This window comes from Dunckerocampus dactyliophorus, chromosome 8 (assembly GCF_027744805.1).
Source record: "Dunckerocampus dactyliophorus isolate RoL2022-P2 chromosome 8, RoL_Ddac_1.1, whole genome shotgun sequence".
NCBI classification, from domain to species: Eukaryota; Metazoa; Chordata; class Actinopteri; order Syngnathiformes; family Syngnathidae; genus Dunckerocampus; species Dunckerocampus dactyliophorus.
Window position 1 is genome coordinate 21,668,348 of NC_072826.1, and position 23,619 is coordinate 21,691,966.

The 23,619-nt window shown below is 42.3% G+C and overlaps 1 protein-coding gene across 5 annotated transcripts in view; it reads left to right on the plus strand.

The window, feature by feature from the left end:
• LOC129186922 (SH3 and cysteine-rich domain-containing protein 3-like) overlaps positions 1-23,619 on the plus strand; it is an 81,035-nt gene that overhangs the window by 4,297 nt on the left and 53,119 nt on the right. For 2 of the 5 annotated variants that reach the window (XR_008572320.1, XR_008572319.1), the window contains exons 4-13: positions 6,235-6,391; positions 6,468-6,565; positions 6,678-6,759; positions 6,852-6,949; positions 7,046-7,109; positions 9,629-9,702; positions 9,798-9,901; positions 9,975-10,026; positions 10,101-10,238; positions 10,305-13,729. Coding sequence is in view for 2 of the 5 variants with exons in the window: in XM_054785671.1 (XP_054641646.1) it covers positions 6,235-6,391; positions 6,468-6,565; positions 6,678-6,759; positions 6,852-6,949; positions 7,046-7,109; positions 9,629-9,702; positions 9,798-9,901; positions 9,975-10,026; positions 10,101-10,238; positions 10,305-10,403 (966 nt within the window). In the remaining 3 variants the exon portion in view is untranslated. Of the gene's footprint in view, positions 1-6,234; positions 6,392-6,467; positions 6,566-6,677; positions 6,760-6,851; positions 6,950-7,045; positions 7,110-9,628; positions 9,703-9,797; positions 9,902-9,974; positions 10,027-10,100; positions 10,239-10,304; positions 15,074-23,619 lie in introns of those variants that run through there. The other 3 variants (XM_054785671.1, XM_054785670.1, XR_008572321.1) reach the window with 2 other exon arrangements.

Genomic DNA, 23,619 nt, shown 5'->3' on the forward strand with positions numbered 1-23,619 from the left:
CATCCATAATTGGAATAATAAAGACAAAAGTTGCATCTCTGTGTGTAGTTTGAGACATGACGTTCATCACCATTGCCGCGGGGGAGGAAGAGCTGTATCAGGAGGAGGAGCTTAATGACAGCTGACTGATGTCATATGACATCTATGAAGTGATGTTTATGCGATCAACCCAAACTCACTTCACGATCGACCGGTAGCTCGCGATCGACATAATGGGCAGCCCAGCTCTAGTCTGTGCGTGCGTGCGTGTCCGTCCGGGTCTGGGATTATATTTGGGAGTAGTGTAGTAAAGCTTTGTGACATCCTTTTGGGGTTTGTGTTTGTGGGATGCCAGTCAAAAGATATTTTTACATCTAAAACTTTTTCAGGCTGGCCTGAAAACAAGGAAAACAACTTTGTGGAGTTTATGTTTTCATAGATAGGTGATGCTCGCAATATTATCTGTGTAAAGGCAAAGAGGCACAGTGTAGACACAGTGTAGCATCCACACAGAGTCTGACTCTTGTATAACTTTATTCTGGCCTGAACACATCAACAGCAGTGCGATTCCAACACCATACAGCAGGGAAGTCTCAATCCGATCGGGATCGGCTGCCGATCCGCTGCATTTGTGAAGATCCGATAACATCGGCTTCCGTCACAAGGTCTTGCTGATCCGGTTGCCGTATCACTTTCGTAACTCTGAGCCATATTCCAACATTTTACGTGCTGTAATGGGCCTCAAAGCTGGTTGCCACTCGACTCGCACCACCCGCAAGAAGAAGAAAAAGCAACACCACCATGCATACATGTCCGAGGTATTGTGGTGAAGTTAATTTTACGTTGGACGTTGAATATTCGTGATTCCCTCTCAATGTGCCCGCACTGCTGCGTCATGGTGTATGCAGCTCGCACAAGAAGTGCCGCTCTAACCACTGGTTGCTTATAATAGGCACCGCACAAGCACTACTAAACATGTCGAAAATTATTTTTAATGCTTTGAATGCTTATTTTCATAACCATACTAAATTCCACAAATCCATGTTTGTAACAAAAGCTTATTATTATAAAAAAAAAAACAAACAACAACAAAAATGATCGGTAAAAAAAAAATCGTGTCGGATCGGAAGCCAAAAAAAATTTGTCGAAACGACACTTACTCATTCTCCACATTTCTTTAAGGTGCATTCATGGCTACTCTCAACATCACAACATCTTTGTGTGTATGTGTGGTCTAAGTAAACAAAGCAAAACAATAAGTGAATGTTCTTATCAGTAACAGTGAATGTAAGTCACTCTTGATGTAAGACATAATCATTAAACTCACTAATTGGTTCATATAACGCACACACATGATGAAGCTCCATCATAACTCCATAACTCGCCTTTCTTGGTATTGGTGCAGGACCTAAACAGAACTGTGTTCTGCCCGCTGACTAGGCACCGTTCACATGATGACGCGTTCAAGTGAACTGGGTAAATTAATGCGGGAGCACAATTTCAGTATGCTCATATACCCAAAACGTGAATTCAGTTTAAATTAGGTGGTGTCTTTGAATGCAACGCCTCATTGCTCGTAATGATGTGTTTAAAGAGACTGTTAAAGAGAGTGTTAGGCAAATAGAAGTCATAATTTAGCATGGCTAATTGGTTCCAGACCCGACTGTGATGGGTACATTTCTGCAAAGCAGAATTCCTTCTTTATAAATGGAATATTAACTGGATCATACAAAACCTGTTTACGACTTTCTAAATAAGATTTTGGACTTTGTCCGACAGTAAGAACACTATTCCGAGAAAGTGACACTTACCAGAGTCAAATCCATCTCAGCAGGCCTAGTTTTTGGCCTGTGTCGGTAAGTTTTTGTTGCTTTCCTCTGGCTGGTACATCGATCACCATTCGCAGTGTAAGTGTGTAAGTCTCGTTTTGTGCCATCATCTGGAAGTATCGAGGAAAAGGCTTCTTGAGACGTCATCTGTACTTCTGTGTAGAAGGTGTCGGACGTTTCGCTCCTCATCCGAAGAGCTTCGTCAGCAAACTAATAAGTGCTGGTAGCTTAGGCCTTAAATACAGTAAGAGTGGGCGGAATTGGTGTGCCAACACCCTCCTCCTATTGGTTCGTTACACTAAGCCTGGGCGGAGCAGTGGTATAATCCTATCCTGTTATTCACACCTACGATAAAAGGGAAGTGTCGCTCCCTGAATTGGGTATGAACGACTCTGATACTGGCTTGTTAGCATCTATTGTTCTGGCTCGGCCCTGCCTTCACCTCATTTGCAAGACTAAGAGCTGTGGGTTTTGGTCTCAGTAACCTGCTGAACACAGGGTCCAAATTAAACCTCAAACCACCATTCCGATTCAATGATGGGTTCTGTTGTTTGACAAAAATAGCTTCCTTAACTCCTCTTTCAAACCATCTGTTTTCTTTGGCCAAAATCTTAACCTCGCTGTCCTGAAAAGAGTGATTGGTAGCTTTCAGGTGTAGATGTACTGCTGATTGAGGACCACTAGCATTGTCCCTGCGATGTTGATAAAGCCTTTTTTTGGAGCATTTGCTTAGTTTCCCCAATGTAGTGCTCTTTGCATTCCTCATCTTTACAGTGGATGGAATAGACCACATTGCTCTGTTTCTGGTTTGGAGCCTTGTCTTTAGGATGCACTAATTTTTGTCTCAGGGTATTTACTGGTTTGAAATAGGTAGGAATTTTGTGTTGCCATAAGATCCTCTGGAGTTTTTCGGAGACCCCCGCTACATAAGGGACTACCACTCCTCTCCTTTTTGCTTCTGTGGGCTTTTGGGTTTCTTTCCCTACTCTCTTCTTTTGACATTTGTTAGTGATGCCAACACATATGAGCAACTTAAAAGGGACCCATCCAGTAGGTATAAGAAAGAAATCATACACTGTCTCCAAAAGTTAGAGAAGGAAGAACTAATTGACAGACAGATGTATCATAGGTTATACCCTGGGGAGGCTACACCATGTATCTATGGCCTTCCAAAAATCCACAAGGAAGGGTTTCCCCTCAGACCCATTGTCTGTAGCATTGACTCTACCACGTACAATGTAGCGAAATATGTAAAAACAGTCTTATCCCCATTGGTAGGCAACACTGATCATCATATAGAGAACACAAAAGGGTTTGTGGCGAGCATCAAAGACCTCAGATTGGAGCCAGAGGAAACTTTGGTGTCTTATGATGTGACTTCACTTTTCACATCTGTCCCCACCTCAGCAGCAGTCTCGGTGGTGAGGAAGAGACTGCTCGAGGACTCAACTCTGCATCGGAGAACAAAACTTAGTGCTGACCACATCTGCCAATTACTGGAAATTTGCCTTAACACCACATATTTTCAGTTTAGAGGGAAATTCTACAGACAAATTCATGGTTGTGCTATGGGCTCACCAGTCTCACCCATAGTGGCGAATCTGTACATGGAAGAGATGGAGAAACAGGCTCTCACATCCTTCTCAGGGACAAAACCAAGGCACTGGTTTAGATACGTGGATGACACCTTTGTCATAATCAAAAAACAAGAAATTCAGTCTTTCACAGATCACATCAATGCGGTGGACACCAATATCAAATTTACTCGCGAGGACACTAAAGAAAACCAACTAGCCTTCTTAGACTGCAAGGTAATTATAGGAAAGGACAGACAGCTACTTACAGAGGTCTTTAGAAAGGCCACACACACTGACCAATACCTGCTTTTTGAATCAAACCATCCACTACAACATAAACTAGGGGTTATTAGGACCCTCCAACATAGAGCGGAACAAATACCAACTAGTGCTGAGGGAAAGAAAAAGGAGACACAACATGTCCAGAGAGCGCTCTCAACCTGTGGGTACCCACGGCAAGGCTCCTCAATCAGCAGTACATCTACACCTGAAAGCTACCAATCACTCTTTTCAGGACAGCGAGGTTAAGATTTTGGCCAAAGAAAACAGATGGTTTGAAAGAGGAGTTAAGGAAGCTATTTTTGTCAAACAACAGAACCCATCATTGAATCGGAATGGTGGTTTGAGGTTTAATTTGGACCCTGTGTTCAGCAGGTTACTGAGACCAAAACCCACAGCTCTTAGTCTTGCAAATGAGGTGAAGGCAGGGCCGAGCCAGAACAATAGATGCTAACAAGCCAGTATCAGAGTCGTTCATACCCAATTCAGGGAGCGACACTTCCCTTTTATCGTAGGTGAATTTGTCTGTAGAATTTCCCTCTAAACTGAAAATATGTGGTGTTAAGGCAAATTTCCAGTAATTGGCAGATGTGGTCAGCACTAAGTTTTGTTCTCCGATGCAGAGTTGAGTCCTCGAGCAGTCTCTTCCTCACCACCGAGACTGCTGCTGAGGTGGGGACAGATGTGAAAAGTGAAGTCACATCATAAGACACCAAAGTTTCCTCTGGCTCCAATCTGAGGTCTTTGATGCTCGCCACAAACCCTTTTGTGTTCTCTATATGATGATCAGTGTTGCCTACCAATGGGGATAAGACTGTTTTTACATATTTCGCTACATTGTACGTGGTAGAGTCAATGCTACAGACAATGGGTCTGAGGGGAAACCCTTCCTTGTGGATTTTTGGAAGGCCATAGATACATGGTGTAGCCTCCCCAGGGTATAACCTATGATACATCTGTCTGTCAATTAGTTCTTCCTTCTCTAACTTTTGGAGACAGTGTATGATTTCTTTCTTATACCTACTGGATGGGTCCCTTTTAAGTTGCTCATATGTGTTGGCATCACTAACAAATGTCAAAAGAAGAGAGTAGGGAAAGAAACCCAAAAGCCCACAGAAGCAAAAAGGAGAGGAGTGGTAGTCCCTTATGTAGCGGGGGTCTCCGAAAAACTCCAGAGGATCTTATGGCAACACAAAATTCCTACCTATTTCAAACCAGTAAATACCCTGAGACAAAAATTAGTGCATCCTAAAGACAAGGCTCCAAACCAGAAACAGAGCAATGTGGTCTATTCCATCCACTGTAAAGATGAGGAATGCAAAGAGCACTACATTGGGGAAACTAAGCAAATGCTCCAAAAAAAGGCTTTATCAACATCGCAGGGACAATGCTAGTGGTCCTCAATCAGCAGTACATCTACACCTGAAAGCTACCAATCACTCTTTTCAGGACAGCGAGGTTAAGATTTTGGCCAAAGAAAACAGATGGTTTGAAAGAGGAGTTAAGGAAGCTATTTTTGTCAAACAACAGAACCCATCATTGAATCGGAATGGTGGTTTGAGGTTTAATTTGGACCCTGTGTTCAGCAGGTTACTGAGACCAAAACCCACAGCTCTTAGTCTTGCAAATGAGGTGAAGGCAGGGCCGAGCCAGAACAATAGATGCTAACAAGCCAGTATCAGAGTCGTTCATACCCAATTCAGGGAGCGACACTTCCCTTTTATCGTAGGTGTGAATAACAGGATAGGATTATACCACTGCTCCGCCCAGGCTTAGTGTAACGAACCAATAGGAGGAGGGTGTTGGCACACCAATTCCGCCCACTCTTACTGTATTTAAGGCCTAAGCTACCAGCACTTATTAGTTTGCTGACGAAGCTCTTCGGATGAGGAGCGAAACGTTCGACACCTTCTACACAGAAGTACAGATGACGTCTCAAGAAGCCTTTTCCTCGATGGACAACTCCTGTACGACTGAGAGCCTACACAGACGCATCTGGAAGTATCATCTGCCATTACGGCAGTGGTACTTATGATAAGAATGGGACTGGCCGCTGGTGTCTTTCTTTCCTAGTTCCTGAGGTGGACGCCGGTAGCGCGGCCTGCTAGTAGAGTTACCTCCGGATCAACGGCTTTATAGGTGTGGATTACGGCCGCAACAGTGGTGCCTGCTGTGCGATGATTCAAACCTTGCAATAAAAGCCTGTTCCGGCGATCAAGTCTGGTGTTTGTGTGCCTCACCGAACATTTGAGTAACATTACTGACACCTAGTGACCAGAGTAGAATACTACATATCACGCAGGAATAGCCAAACTGTGAATACAGTATGTTTGACATCATATAATATTCTGACATCTGTGCATCTCTGTGGTAAACGGTGATGGCATTGACTGCTTGCCCCCCATAACAACCCCAGAAGTGATGCGGCGTGCCTCTAGGTCATGTGGTTGCAACCCAACGATGGTTTACATTATTTGGGGGATGTTTGGCCTCACGTGGCCCACAAGCTACCTATTGAGAACACCTGCTTTAGATTGTACACCTGTGTCCTTCTGCCTGATGTCCTGCAGGTATATTTCATCTACGACGAGGAGGTTGAAGAAGAGGAGCGAGACGAGCCGCCTCCTCTGGAATCCATCAAACCGATCAACGACCGACCTCACAAGTTCAAAGATCACTACTGCAAAAAGCCCAAGTTCTGTGACGTCTGCGCGCGCATGATAGTTTGTACGGGCATTTTGACGTACAAACTCGTCTTTGAACATCTCCGCTGCTGCACTCACGTTTACGATCTGCCCCTCAGTGAACAACAAGTTTGCACTGCGCTGCAAGAACTGCAAAACCAGCATCCACCACCAGTGTCAGTCCTATGTGGAGTTCCAGAGGTGCTTTGGCAAAATTGTAAGCTTTTTAATTTTTTTTTTTTTTTTTTTTTTTTTTTTTTACTGTTTATGAAGCTACTTGTGCTGTCATTGAGGAGCTTCACGTGGTTGGTGTCCTCCGTGTCTGTCAGCCTCCAGGTTTTAGGAGAGCATACAGTTCTCCTCTTTACAGCAGCCAGCAGAATGCGACCGTGTCTCAGCTGTTGCCCTTCTGTGAGTACACCTAACTGTGCTGTGCTACACTATCTCATGAATGAACTTTTATAAAAGCCAGTTTCGCCGCTTGAATGATTTGATGTTGTCAGCGCAATCGAATCGCACCGACCCCGTGTTTGAGACGCTGCGCATCGGCGTTATAATGGCCAACAAGGAGCGCAAAAAAGGCTCTGAGGACAAAAAGAACGTGAGCGTGGAGCCACTTTTATTTATTTATTACTATTTGAACTTATTCTTACTAAACCTACACATAATTGATGTTTTTTTATACTAATTTATTCAGATGATCATGATGATGGAGGAAGATGAGTCCCAGCCCAAACAGGAGGACGGCAGCGGTGAAGGAGGTGAGTGCTGGTTCGTCTTTAATGTGTACAGTAAACACGACAAATCAACACTTCATTTAAGTCATGAATATATACACTTGGGCCTCAGGTTACGATTTCCGTTCCTAGACTGTCATTGTCACTGTCACTGGGAACTTCTACCTAAATGAAGCCCAACGTTACTCAAACTGTACACAGAACACACATCAAAAACAGTCATACAAAGATGAAATGAAACAAAAGGAGAACAACTCCTTACTTTCATCCCTGTGGGTGTCTTTCAGGCCTGGAGCTAAAATGATCACTTTTGGCTGCGTTATGCATCTTTAAGATGTTATTTTGTTCAGACAAGATGTAATGGTTAGTGGTGTCATTTTTAGTAGGGCTGCCAAAAATAGCATGTTAATGGCTGTAACTAATTTATTTCATTGATTAAAATAATTTTTTTTTGAGTAATTAATGTTACTCTGTTATGATGACAGACGGAGGCACAGTGTAGCGTCCCCACACCGTCCGATGCTCTTTTAAAACTTTGTTCTGACATGAACACAACAACCACAAATACATTTTCAGACATGTGCTTTCTTTTAGCTTGACTTGACATACAAATAGACTGTATGTAATTGTGTCCTGTCATTTATCTTTCTGTTCATGAAATACAGTAATACAGCTAATACATATGAGATGTAAATCGTCATGAAAATAAAGAAAACGCGGTGTGTCCAAACGTTTGGCTTGTACTGTACGTTGACGGGTTTTCACAGTGAGGAGATTGGAACACCAATATAAATGACATCTTCAAGATTAAACACTCTTAATGCACAAGATAATCATCAAACGCACTTACTTGTTCATATAACTCACCCAAAAGCAATGAAGAACTTCATGCTCTGTCTCCTTCCTTCTTTCTGCTCTGTGTGCGCTACGCTATGAGGCGTTCAGGCACGCTTGGAATTTTGAGTTTTAAGCGCTAATTGTTTTAAAGGGATAGTTGGTATTTTTTGACATGAAGTTGTAGGACATCCCCATCGGCAGTGTAGTCCAACAGTGACTTACCCCGCACTCGTTCCCGTGAGCCCAATTCCGGTTGGATTTCGGCGATGACAAACTTAATTCGGGTTAGTTAAGTAAAGAGTTTGGCTTCTGAAAACAATATGAGTTTGAAAGAGTAATACATTTGCATGACAGAAATGCCTCCTTGGAAAAATCAGACCTCATAAATCATTCGGCTTCGCTTTTTCTGACGTCGCATTAACGCGTGCTATCGGCTGTCCATTGTTGTGTGTGTGATGAAAATGGCTGCGACCTTCCCATCTTCATCCGCTGTGGAACACAGACGTAAACAAGATGGCTGCGACGTCGCGGCGGATGCATCTTCATCACACACACGACAATAGACCGTATGTTTTTTTTCGTTTTTTTTCCTCTTCACCTTTCTAGTTAATTCAGAGCTGCACCGATTAATCAATGTTTAATCGATTACCCAATTAATCAACTATTTTTGTCATCGATTAATCACTTTTTGATTTAAATATGTAAATATCCTTGGATTTCAGCCTCTCAAATGTGAATATTTTTTTATGTTCCTTGTCATCCATGAAAGCAGACCTATTATCTTTGTGTTTTAGCTAAAACAAGATATTCACACACATCAGCTTTGACTCTGGAAAACAGTGATAGGCATTTTGGCCTCTTTTCTGATATGTTGCCGACCCAACCGCAAACTGTAGGTGTTTGCTTCATATTCATTTGGTCCATCTATGGCCTAACCTATTACACCATTAACTGAAACAAACTTTGTTTGGTTTAATTTTATTTGAACATGTATAAAGGTTACAATGGAATACATCTCATGAATCATCATTTCACAGTTCCACATGCCCAAAAAAAGGAGTCGGAAGAAGCAAAGCTTATTTAATCCTTCCCCCCATCCATTACACATCTTGTGCAGTTCATGTTGTTCATTTCCTGCATTCCCTGTAATATTTTTCCGTATAATAATAAGTGAAATAATCAATAAAGAATAAAAACAATCATGCAGAACAATAAGTATAATAATCAAGACTTCAGATTAATCGACTAAGAAAATTATCATGATTGTATTTTGTGTGCGTACATTTATTGTTTTACTGAAGCTATTTCGATTTTTTTAAAGATTTAACATTATTTTAACAGAATCTTCAAGCGGCAACCTCGCATTTTTGCACATATTTGCTCTGTCAGTTCAGATCTTCTATTTCTGACTAAAGAGGAAAAATTAAAAATGGCTTGTTTTTAAAAAAAATCCGATTCATGGATTAATCTAAAAAATAATAGACTGATTAATCGGCTATTAAAATGAACGTTAGTTGCAGCTCCTGTGTAGACGTGCTTTCAATATGTAGTTATTTTTTTTAAATCTAATTCAGTTTAATTATATGTTATTTGTATTCAAATAAAAATATCAAAGTATTTATTTTTTCGTTTAATGAAGAAAAATATTTTATTTCAGTGGGATTTTTTTTTCTTTTTTTTTTCCATTGCCATTTTCTGTGTTTTAGCTACCTCAGAGGGAGACAGGCGAGGAGGAGGAGGAGGAGGAGGAGGAGGAGACAAAGCTCTAGCAGATGACAAGGTCGCATGTCAAATGGACAACATTACGATCATTTGCTGTCACACAGTATTAAATATGCAAACATTCATCTCTAATGGTGTGTGTGTGCTATGCAGAGTAAAAAACCTCAGCCAGGGAAGATTGGTGTGTTCAGCCAGTCTCATTACTACCTGGCTTTGTACCGCTTTAAGGCCATCGAGAAAGATGACCTGGATGTACAGTAAGATGGCATCGTACCGTCACTTTTTTATGTTTTTTGAAAAAAATATGTCACATCCTGTCTGTTTGCCAAGCGCTGGCGACCGCATCACAGTGATCGATGACTCCAATGAGGAGTGGTGGAGGGTGAGTATGTAATCCCAGATGATCGTCATGAAGTCATGTCACATTTTTAGTCCAATCTCTGTCTCCGTCGTTAGGGGAAGATCGGCGAGAGGACAGGCTTCATCCCGGCCAACTACATCATCAGAGTACGAGCCGGAGAGGGAGTCTACAAGGTGACACGCTCCTTTGTTGGCAACAGAGAGATGGGACAGATTACTCTGAAGAAAGACCAGGTGAGCTTTATTATTATTGTGCTACTTATTTATTTCTAGCCATTTTCTGTCTGGCCTTTTGTGCAGATTGTGGTGAAGAAAGGCGAGGAGGTAAACGGCTACCTGAAAGTCAGCACAGGACGCAAGCTGGGCTTCTTCCCTGCCAACTTGCTGCAGGAGATATGAGCGCTTGCACCCCGCCTACCTCGCCACATCACCTGCTACATGCTAAAACACTACTATGCCACCACTTTGAGGGCTAATTACTAGGGATGCTCCGATCAGGTTTTTATGCTGCCGATAACGATATCGATCATCCATGAGTGAAATCCACTGATATCGATACTGCTACTGATCACATAGATTAAGTGTAAATTTTTAAATAAAAAAAAAAACATTTATTTTCATAGCTTATTTCAATCCAAACAAAGTGAATATGTTTGTTTTACCAGAACATTCACAAAATGATGGCATCCACTTTTTGTATTTCAGAATGTTTTCTTAGTGTTCTCACATTATTAACTGAAAACCTGATTGAAAACCTGATTGATGTCAATGTGGGGGGCTCCCTGGTGCCCGCGGGCACCACATTGGTGACTCCTGGGCTATATTATATGACAGGGGAAACATAAATTTAGACAAAACTGTATTTGACTTACTTTTACAAAATCACTGGTGAATCTTAGAGGATCAGACGCCTTCTTTAAGGAGACTTTGGATGCAAGGGAAGCTTGATGGCACTCCAGCAGGACCCCTGGCAGTCGGCAAACCCGATTTCCCCCTCCGCCGACGAGGGCCGGCCATCCAGTCCAGAGGATCCAACTACTGTTCGGGCTGTCACGGGCGCGTGTCCCGCGTTTTGGCTAATTAGACAATCACATCGCAAGCCACGAAAACTCACCACACCCTTCAAAGTGCCCGCCCCTACATGGCGCACCAAACTAAAGCTTTTTAAGGCGTGATTTTCAGGGTGCAAAACTTATATCACTCTCACAACGACAGGAAGTCCAATACGGCAGACATGCTTGTTTTGGCTTTGTGAAGGGAAAGTGGACGGGAGACTGTCGCTATACGCTGGCTGCTGCAACTGGGGTGTAGCTGATCGGCGTTGAAAAGCGAGTACACTAAATCCCCAACTAACGAACACAATTAGTTCCAGACGACCGTTCTTATGTCGAATCGTTCTTAAGTCTAATCAAAATTAATATTACCAATGATATAGGTACTACATGTACGTGTATACATATACAGTATATGTGTATGTATGTAAATATGAGTTTGGATGCAGTAGTAATATTAAACGAGGATAATTAATGAAGAAAACAATAAAAAAAAATGATATAATAATACGTAATGATAAATGTTATTTACCTTTGAAGAGGAGTGGTCGAGCATACGTCGTTGGCGTGCTCCGAGATGTTATCAGCGACAAGTGCAGCGACGAAATGAGAAAGATCGCGTGAGAGGGATGCTGCTACCCACCATTCGTAGCGGCGGAATGGCGCACAATACAAAAATAGCGCTTTTGTATTTCAAAAAAATTTAAATGACAAAATATGGCAATTTAAAAAAAAAAATCATGAAAAAAATAGACCTGTCGGCTTGTGTTCGTATCGGCGAGTGTTCGCACGTCGGGTGTTCGTTACTAGGGGACCTAGTGTATCGGGATATGCCGATACCATGCTTTTTCACGGAAATCGGCCGATCGGTGGCCGATCAATTGGAGCACCCCTACTAATTACACTTGTTTATTAGGACAATCATACTTGAAGTTGACCATCATTAACCTTTATTAGTTTGCTATACTAACATTACTTTAGCAGCTGTTTTATCAGAACTGACGTGAACAGGAAACACTGGCTGCTTGTCAAGGTAGCGCTACACACTTTACTCCTGTTGGAGTTACATTTCTTGTTTGGTACTGCCAAATTCTCATATTGATAACAAATATTAGTGTCACACTGAAAAGAAAAACATGGTTATATAGCGAGAGTAAATATAACAAAGAAATGTCATTTCTGAAAATAGTCAAACTATAAGCTTTTAATATTATTAGAATAAAGTCATACTATTTACTTTTTACTTTACAAGAATATTGTGAGAAAAAGTTAAAATTTTCCTTTTTTAAAGATTAACGTTCGAAAACAGTAATTTTTACACCATAGAATAGATGTTTTTATTATTATTTTACAGACATTTGTAATTTTCTGACAATATAATTTTAAAATTAGAATAAAATTGTAATTTTACAAGAATAGTAAGATTATAGGGGGGTGGACAAGTTTTTGTATAGGAAGTGTTTATGAAAAGCTGTAATTTTACACAAAAAGGGCTGAATATTCCAAAAATAGCTGGTATAAAATACAATTTTAATATTTATGAGAACAAATAGAAATTTTTCAAGAATAAAGGCCAAAATGTTCTAATCTTACAAAAAGTTCATTTTATTTTATAAGATTAACTTGAACTTTGAGTTTTTATTTTTAGCCCCCCCCCCATAGGCGTAGTAGTACAAAAATAGTTGTACATTTATGACAATAATATCGTAACCTTTATGAGAATACCTTTACAAGAATAAAGCTGAAATTTGATGTTATGAGAAAAAAATTCTAACTTTACAAGAAACGTTTTATAATTTTAAAAGATATTTTTTAAAACTAATGAATAAATAGGTGGAATAGTACAAATATTACACAAAAACATTTTACATCTCTGAGTTCAGCTTATGAAAGATGGGAGCAAAAACAAAACTGTTCTATTTTTGTTGAGTGGAAAAAGGAAATTGTTACGGCAGCATAATAGAAAAAGGAAAGAAGGACAATATTTAGGCCAGCAACACACTGCTTGATACATTCTACACGCTGTATGTGTACTACTTTATACAATGTATTATACCGTATCCACTATATGTGTACTAAGGTCATGGCTGCATAACTAGAGAGTCCAGAATGTGCAGGAATGTGACGATCAGCCTCTAAAACAGAAGCATTATGAGATATTTGCTGAAGAATGATGTGTTACAGCAGTATTTAGTCCGTGTGTGCTGTGATTAGCAACAGGAAGTGATGGGAATGAGGAGAATGGCATCTGTCCTCCACGGGGTGGACACATGCGCATATCTTTCCTATTGTGTGTCCTGTCTGGCTTCTCTTTGGCTGTGCGGCCATGTTTGGATCCAGATGATGAGTTCCTGAGGCGTCAGCTGTCGTCTGATTGGAGCACACATAACCTCTACAGACACGGGTGACTTCCTCTTGGGAAACAACCGCCACTCTCGACGAGACTGAGGGACGAGGAGGAGGATATCACAGCCGTGTCATGTTGTCCTGGCGACCTCCTCACCCCGCCAAAAAACCAGACAGGCCAACTGGAGAACCACCTTTACCTGTGAGGGGAAGCACAGCAAAGGTCAAAGCGTTTTTATCATGATGTCTCACTGAACTTTGCATGCATTTTTCTTTTTCTCTGACTTTTTGTGCCACAAAAGAAGGAACAGCCTCCACAAGCACAAGGTACCAGGCGTCGACTGCTAGCATTAGCCATGGGCTAACAGTTATAGTTAACTTATTTTTACACTTGTGTGACGTCTTTAGAATATGACAAATTGAGATGAGATGAAATTACATTTCTACAAAAATAAAGATGTAGTATTACAAAAATCAAGACAGAAAAATATGTATGTTTATGAAACTGGAATATGGTTTGACAGCTCCGCCCCTCTCTTTACTCGAGTGTCCAAAACATGTGCGGCAAGTGTGACGACACGACCACAAAGTCGATCCTCGAACTGCGGCCTTTTAAAAGAAAATTTTAAAAGAAAATGAGTTTGTTCTGAAATTCGTGCCATGATGAACTTCCAGGGATCATTATGAGGGAGTTTGGGAGCGAGTGACCTGAGATCCTGCAACACTAGCGAGTCATATGACACTGTGGAGAGAAAATGCCTAAAAATGCCTTAATAGTGTACTCACCCTTGTTGCCAGCGGTTTAGAGATGAATGGTTGTGTGTTGACTTATTTTCAGGGGACAATAACTCGCCACTGTTAACCACCATGTTACATTGCATCAAAGTGTCCTTTTTGCAATGTTGTCCCAAGACAAGATATCATCAAATATTTGCAGAAAGGTGAAGGCTGTGCTCACTTTTGTGAGGCACTGTAATATTAGGAGAAAACCAGTTGCATTTAAAAATCCATGTACTATTCATTGAGGAACAGAGACAAACCCCAGAATAAATAACCTCTTTTGGAAATAAAATACTCTTTAAATATCCTGAATTCGCCATTTTAATTTGACCAAGAACTATTAACTTGCAGATAATCCAATATATCATCCAGATTGGTTCATATTTTTTAAGATAAATACGCTCACAAACATAAAGCATCGTGATACATTGAGCCGGTTGGCGTGCAATGCTCCCCTACACCAGCAGAGGTCACTGCTACGCCATATCTGACTGACATGATGACCAAATCAGGGACGTCACTAGAATGGAAAGACCCTTTTATTCACATCATTTTAATCAAATAACAACTTGCATTATTATTTGCTTCATCCGTCTTTTTTGTCAAATGTTTGTAGGTTGAAACCGTCAGTGTGTGTGTATATATATGTATAGTGTATGTGTATGTATACATTTGGATGTGTGTGTGTGTCTATACTGTATATATATATATATGTAACCCGTCCTGTTTCCGTTACATATATACTGTATATCTCGAGTTAAAGTTCCTGTTCTATGGTTATCATCTTTGCCATTATCCGTGCACTTCACACACATTTACTAAATAAGGGGGGGCTAAATAGCTGCAGAGAAGCCTGCAGGGTTGGAACCAATTAGGCCAAGAGAGACACCCCTCCCCTCCCCACCCTTCCACCTGCACTAGCGAGGCACCCCAGGGGGGCTGCCCGGTGACAAGATGAGGGATCATCATCATTACTATTATTTATTTGCTAACTCTGGGGCCAATGCTAATAACGTTCACCAATTACAGTCTGTGCTTTTAGGGGCCATGCAGGATGCTCCAGGAGAAAGTGTGGCGTTGTGGGTGTGGGTGTCAATGTATGGATAAATGCATGCGGAGATTTGGAAACGCCTGATAATCAATGATGCAGACCGATTGTAAGCCCAGTGGCTCATCAAGAATATGTGGCAGCAGCTACTTATGCTGCATGAATATGCCCCAATTGTTATTCAATGTCTTCTCTTATTGTTGCTTTTTATATAAGTCAAAATGAGTGATTTCGATTCTACCTAATACTGAGATGTCAAAATAAAACAATCAAGAATTTAGTTCTCTGCCACTCAAAATGATTCCTAGTTACGCTAATGCTTGTTATGTTGATAATTACGAAGTTGTAGATCTTTTTTTTTACAGGATTTTATTTTGAAGGTAGCCAGTTTTCCCACAATGCTTTGAGACACAGGAACAGGAAGTGCCTGATAATAGCTTGTGTGCTCAACTGTTTTGCTACGTCTTTAGCAACAAACTTTAGCAACCTAACGGACGCAATGTTTTCTTATCAATACTTATCATTAGTTCACATTAAACGAAACAAATGAATGCACTTTATCTTATTGTTTGACCAATGTTATCGCGAGCTAGCCATCATGCTGCCTAGCCTGGCAATTGTTTATTCTATGTAGAGGAACCAGTCACGTTTTAAAATAAGGCCTTTGTTCGGACCAACGATCAGATCTCTCCAGAATTTACTTTACAAAGAGGTACTAGGCAAGGGTGGCCACTCTCTCCCTCACTGTTTGCTGTCTTTACTGAAGCTCTTGCAGCCGCAATTTGACAACATATAAATATTAAAGGGATCCACACAACAAATGTTCATCATAAGATAAGCCTTCATGCTGATGATGTATCACTGATGATGTATAATTCACATTCCTCACTTCTTGAATCTGTCTAACTCTAACAATTTGAGCACCTTCTCAGACTACTCCATTAACTGGTCTAAATCCACAGTATTGCTCATTAATGTTGGTTTCCAGAGCACCCCCTCTATACCACTGTGTTCAGGGAACATTAAGTATTTGGGTATTAACATTTCCTCCAACCTGTCAGACCTAATCCGCTTGAATTATACTCCACTATTGAAATCAATTGAGGATGATCTTGTGCGTTGGAGAACCTTGTCCATCAAAATGATGATCGTACCAAGGGTTAATTATCTGTTTTCCATGATCCCCACCAAACCATCTACGACACGGTTCAAGTCATTAGATCCATATATAAATACATTTCTTTGGAAAAACAAGCCAGCAGGAATAAGTCTCAGAGCATTAGAAAAATCTAATGAATGTGGGAGCTAAGAACTTCCAAATTTCTCCAACTACCGGTACTTCCTTGCAAACAGGCTACAGTATATTTTAAAATGGATCAAACCTAACCCATTGGATTATTTATGGCTAGACATTGACGATCATTTAGCCAAGAAATCCCAATCTTCAACTTGCCCTTCATTAGCCAAATCCTCCGGAAAAATAATTGTTTTAAAAGTATAACTATAAGCACCACTCTGACAGCTTGGCGGGAATTTTTAATAACTACATGCTCGCGCACGCCTTGCCAATACACTCCCATCTGGAATAATGCTGACATCTTGCTTAAAAAGAAACCATTAGATTCTCTGACATGGCACGAAAAAGAAACAACTTTACCTCATTTAACGACCTTGTTACACAGTATGGAATAAACCATAACACATTTCTTGAATGCATATAAATTACAGTTTCAGTAATATATCATGGGAAAGCAATCACACCATTGACCAATTTTTTAAAAATATTTGCCCCTAAAACATGATCTAAATTGTATATTCTACTTTCAAAAAATGTCAACACAGTCATCGTTCCAATCTCCAAATGGAACTCAGATTTATCTACAAGCTGTGGCCCCGAAGCAAGCCCCCGTGGGGGTTCTGGTGGGTGGGGGTGGCGAGGGGTCCAAATCAGGGGATGGGCGAGGTGGGGGGGGCTTCAAACCAGACGCCTCCCTCGCTCATGGTGCAACCAACACAAGTAACACATGTAGAACATACAATGTAACTGCACCACATGGGTTAAGGAATTAACGCTTCCAAGCTCATATCCATGCAAACAATACTATTTTATAGTAATTTATGACCCGCAAGGCATGCTGGGTAGCTTGCTGTTGGGGAAGTGTGCACGTGGGCTTTCCACTTCCCACTTCCCACTTCTATTTCCTGTTTTTTCAAAGTGTGACCAATTCAGAGGTTGACCAGCACCCCAAAACTGTAAAATGAATATAAAAATACCGAAAAACCACAAGAATAAGTGATGAAATGACCCCTTGGAGTTATTTCTCCTGTGACATGATGCTATTTCAGCAAGGGGATCAATGTGCACATCCTTTGTCTCCACACAAGGGCAGTTTGCATTGTGTCCGTGTGTGTGTGTGTGTGTGTGTGTGTGTGTGTTGTTGTGTAGCGTATCGTTAGTCCATAAGTCATGATGCTCTCCATTGAGAAGACACCTTAGGGCCCACATCACACCCAGCCAGACTCCATCACAGCCTACGCAAAATCGATAATCCCTGGAAGATAGTTGGCGGGAGGAGGGAAAAATGGAGGGAATGTGGCTGCAGGAAAAGCGAGAGAAAAGAGCGAACATGGCCAGGATGTGAAGATGAACGATGAGGCTTGCTTTTCCCCACAAAGTCCCAAAAGCGTCCTTGCTGACTGTGTCTTTATCAAAGGAGGAGAACTGGAAAGAACGAGCAAAACCACCAATGAGGGAAAGGCGACTAACAACATGAAAGCAGTCAGCGCTTTCACACAAAAATGCACGACTCATTGTAGCGTCAACATGTCGTCTTCAAACTTTCAAGAGTTATTCTTCACAGATCAAAAACAAGAATTATATTGCTTTTCAAAGAGTGTCCATAATGAAGTTAGTCCAGAATGGGATTTTCCTTGTTAGCCATCTAACCAAGCTGTATTAGGTCCATATCAGGGGTCACCAACGTTTTTCCTTGTGAGAGCTACTTTTACAAAATGAAAATGGCCAAGAGCTACTCATTTTTGTAACATTTATTTTCAGAGCTTATTTTAAACCCAAACAAAACGAATATTACCAGTTTTACCAGAACATGAACAAAATGCTGGTGTCCACAACTCACATTTTGTATTTCAGAATGCATTTCTTTCTACTGTTCTTTCATTATTAACTGAAAACCTGAATGAAAAGCAGGCTTGTGGGCACCTCATGTGGTTGTGGGGGGCTACCTGGTGCCCGCGGGCACCACGTTGGTGACCCCTGGTCCATACAGACAAGAAAAAAAACATGAGTATACTACCAGATTCTAATTTATACTAAACAAAGGTTGTAATGTTACGAGAATGCTTTTTATTTTTGTATCTTTTGGTTTTTATTATTGTATTTTTAAAGTAATCATTTTACTGTATATCAATAATATACCCCTCCGTGAATCACCACCTTACCGTGGTGGAGGGGTTTGTGTGCCCGAGTGATCCTAGGAGCTATGTTGTCTGGGGCTATATGCCCCTGGTAGGGTCTCCCAAGGCAAACAGGTCCTGGGTGACGGGCCAGACCAAGAGTGATTCAGAAGACCTGTATGAACAAACACACGAGGAGAAACCGCACCTCGCCCGGAAGTGGGATACCGGGGCCTCACCCTGGAGCCAGGCCTGGGGGAGGGGCTCGCAGGCGAGCGTCTGGTGGTCGGGCTTTCACCCGTGGGACCCGGCCGGGCTCAGCCCGAAGAAGCCACACGGGATCTCCCCCCCGTAGACCCACCACCTGCGGGGGCAAGCATAAGGGTCCGGTGCATTGCGTTTTGGGTGGCGGTCGAGGGCGGGCACCTAGGCGACCTGGTCTTCGGCGGCCAAATCTGGTTCTTGGGACATGGAACGTCACTTCTCTGGCGGGGAAGGAGCCCGAACTTGTGAGAGAGGTTGAGACATTCCGACTAGATATAGTCGGACTCACCTCGACCCACAGTTTGGGTTCTGGATCCAAACTCCTCGAGAGGGGCTGGACCTTGTTCTACTCTGGAGTTGCTGCAGGGGAGAGGTGGCGAGCTGGTGTGGGCTTATTAATAACCCCCCCGCTCGGTGCCTCTGTGTTGGAGTCATCCCCGGTGAACGAGAGGGTCATTTCCCTACGCCTTCGGGTTGGGGAAAGGGTCCTGACTGTCGTTTGTGCGTACGCGCCAAACGGCAGTTCAGAGTACCCAGCCTTCCTGGAGTCCATCAGAGGGGTGCTGGAGAGCACCCCAACTGGTGACTCTGTCGTTTTACTGGGAGACTTCAACGCCCATGTGGGCAATGACAGTGTGACCTGGAGGGGCGTGATTGGGAGGAACGGCCTCCCCGATCTGAACCCATGCGGTGTGATGTTGTTGGACTTCTGTGCGAACCACAGTTTGTCCATCACAAACACCATGTTCGAAAATAAGGACGTCCATAAGTGCACATGGCACCAGGACATCCTAGGCCGCAGGTCTATGATCGACTTTGTAGTCGTATCATCAGACCTGCGTCCGCATGTTTTGGACACACGGGTAAAGAGAGGGGCTGAGCTATCAACTGATCACCACTTGGTGATGAGTTGGATTAGATGGTGGGGGAGGATGCCGGACAGACCCGGGAGACCCAAACGTGTAGTGAGGGTGTGCTGGGAACGTTTGGCAGAGTCTCCTGTTCGTCGAGTCTTCAGCTCTCACCTCCGGCAGAGCTTCTCCTGTATCCCGGGGGAGGACGAGGATATCAAGTCCGAATGGGCTCTATTCCGTGCCTCCATTGCTGAGGCAGCCGATCGGAGCTGCAGCCGCAAGGTGGTCGGTGCCAGTCGTGGCGGCAAGCCCCGAACCCGATGGTGGACACCAGAGGTCAGGGCTGCCGTCAAGCTGAAGAAGGAGTCCTATCGAGCATGGATGGTACCGGCAGGCCAAGTGGCACGCGGCTTTGGCGGTGGTCGAGGCAAAAACCCGGGTGTGGGAGGAGTTCGGTGAGGCCATGAAACACGACTTTCGGTCGGCCTCGAAGAGGTTCTGGCAAACCGTCCGGCGCCTCAGAAAGGGGAAGCAGTGCCCGGTCCACACTGTTTATAGTGGGGACGGGAGCCTGCTGACCTCGACTGAGGATATAGTTGGGCGGTGGAAGGAATACTTTGAGGCCCTTCTCAATCCCACTGACATACCTTCCATAGAGGAAGCAGGGACTGAGGATACGAACGCGGACAGTTCCATCACCGTGGCTGAGGTATCTGGGGTAGTCAAAATGCTCCCCAGTGGCAAAGCTCCGGGGGTGGACGAGTTTCGCCCTGAATTCCTCAAGGCTCTGGATGTTGCGGGACTGTCTTAGCTGACACGTCTCTTCAACATTGAGTGGAAGTCGGGAACAGTACCTCTAGATTGGCAGACTGGGGTGGTGGTCCCCCTTTTCAAGAAGGATGACCGGAGGGTGTGTTCCAACTATAGGGGGATCACACTCCTCAGCCTCCTTGGGAAAGTCTATTCCAGGGTGCTGGAGAGAAGGGTACGACCGTTAATCAAACCTCGGCTACAGGAGGTGCAATATGGTTTTCGTCCTGGTCGCGGAACACTGGACCAGCTCTACACCCTTGCAGGGGTCCTGGAGGGTACTCGGGTGTTTGCCCAACCGGTCTACATGTGCTTTGTGGACCTGGAAAAGGCATTCGACCGTGTCCCTCGCGGTGTCCTGTGGGGGGTGCTCTGGGAGTATGGGATTGGTGGCGCGCTACTACGTGCCATTCAGTCCTTGTACAACCGGAGCAGGAGCCTGGTTCGCATTGCCAGTAGTAAGTCAAGCCTGTTTCTGGTGAACGTTGGCCTCAGCCAAGGCTGCCCTTTGTCACCGATTCTGTTTATAATTTTCATGGACAGAATTTCTAGGCGCAGCCAAGGTGTCGAGGGAGTCCAGTTCGGGGGCACTAGGATCTCATCTCTCCCGGACGCCTCCCTGGTGAGGTGTTTCTGGCATGCCCAGCCGGGAGAAGGCCCCGGGGAAGACCTAGGACACACTAGGGGACCGGGAAGTCTGGGCTTCCCTACTGAGACTGCTGCCCCCGTGACCCGGACCCGGATAAGCGGAGGAAAATGGAATGGAATGGAATCAATAATATATATATATATATATATATATATATATATATATATATATTTAGGATAAAGACAATAGGAGTAATGATGATTATGAATATATACAGTGTTTTATACTTCTCCTGTGACAAATGTTACTAAAGAGTAACATTTCTAGTCATAATCTTACATGAATAAAGTAAAATTTTACGAAAATAAAGTTGTAATATTGCAAGAAAAAAGATCATAATATTATGAGAACAAAGTTTCAGTCTTTGGAGAATCAAGTTATTTTTTTAAGCTTTGAGAATACAGAAATAAGGTGATTTTTGGTGGTGGTGGTGGGAGGGGGGGTGATAAAGTCAGGATTAAATTTATGTCGTTTAGAATATAATAATAATAACAACTTTATTCCTGTCACACTTACAGGAAAGTTGTAATTTATGACTTTTTTTTTTCTAAAGATAAAAATGTATCGGTTATCAATACTGGTATCTGTTTCAGTCTTGACAAGCAGAAACTTATCAGTATCCATATTGACTTGAAAAAAAAAATTGTGTATCGCTACTATTAATTACATACAGGTATATATAATTTTTAGAATAGTTGTCTTTTTCCAGAAAAGAAGCTGAATTAACAAGACTTAAGTCATCATTTTACAATACATTTATAATCTAAAGTATTTCATGACGACTCTAAATTGTCCATAGGTATGAATGTGAGTGTGAATGGTTGTTTGTCTAAATGTGCCCTGCAATTGGCTGGCGACCAGTCCAGGGTGTACTGGGATAGGCTCCTGCATACCCCCACTACCCTATAGAAGATCAGTGGCATAGAAAATAGATGGATATTTCATGATATACAATGGAAAGGCTGGGGCTGACCGTTGCACTTAAGTTCATTATGACACGTTGAAAATACAACTTTCAATCACAAGTATAATAATCCCCCATTTATCATGGATAATTGGTTCCAGACCTGACTGCGATGAGTGAATTTCTGTCAGGTAGGATTCCTTTTTTATAAATGGAATATTTTCATAGTTAGAGCGTAGAAAACCTGTTTACAACCTTCTAAATACAATTTTAACATTATTAGAGCACTCTAATCATGTAAACACTCTTATAGTTACCCTTACATTCCTATTACCCAATATAGTAGACATAATAAGAGAAAATACACCTTTAAGACATAAATAAATATATTTATGCTCAAGTGTGTTGCTGTAAATGTGTTCTGGTGCTACAGGAGCTGAGTGAGGGGCAGACAGGAAGTGACATCGGAGGTTCAGAGTTGAGTTTTAGGTTGACATGGGTTACGGCCGCAACAGTAGCTTGTGTTAGGGACGTGTTAGGGCCTGTTGTGAGATCATTCAAACCTGCAATAAAAGCCTAGTGATCAAGTTTGGAGCTTATGTGTCTCACCCAACATTACAGTAACATTACTGACACCTAGTGACCAGTGTAGCATATTTCACATCATCACATGCATCTTTGCATCAACTGTGCTTAAATATGTTATATATTGTTTGTTTATATGTTGTTTGATTTTTGAAAGCAAACAGTACATTTGCAAAAATTACGTTTATAGTTCGTGGCACCAGAGATGACAAGCCAGCTCTTCGCTATTCAGTCTCATTTCCGGAAGTGACTCCATCAGGGTACTCTCACTCAAGTAAACCAACATGGCGGTGTACGAGACAGAGGATGTTTGCAGTGATTATAGGGAAGATTTGAGCAATGTGTCAAATTTTCAAGGGAGATCAAATAGAAAACTTGCAGAACATGGATCTAAGCCTTAAAACATGGAGATGAGGATTGGTCGCCTTCAAAACACGAATTAATAGATGTCAATTTCTCTGGAGTTGCTTATTCTTCAATTATTGTTTTAAATCTGCTTCTTAATGAGAGTAAAGGGGTTTTTATAGCCGCCGCCGCCGCCCCCCACAGTAAACGTATCGCTGTCTAAAGATGTTTATATAACATGTATAAAGCTTTGCATCCTTGTCGCTATCGTGGAATAGTGTTTAGAAGACATGATGTGAACGAGACATGACTTACTCCCTTGTGCCAACTTTGACCTAATGCTCGTTCTTTCTTGTGCTGTTTTTTTTCCTCTGTACCTGAATAGCATCCTTTTTCAAAATGCGTTTATACTGTACTTTCAAGCCCAATGGTTTTTGTAAAGGTGTTCCTTTGAAGCAGTTGTCAGTGAAATGATCACTGCAAAAAAAATTAAAAAAAAACCTCAAGGTGGGCGTCCATCTGTCTCTCGTCCTCTGCTTTGTCCATTGTTGTCTTCAACCTTCC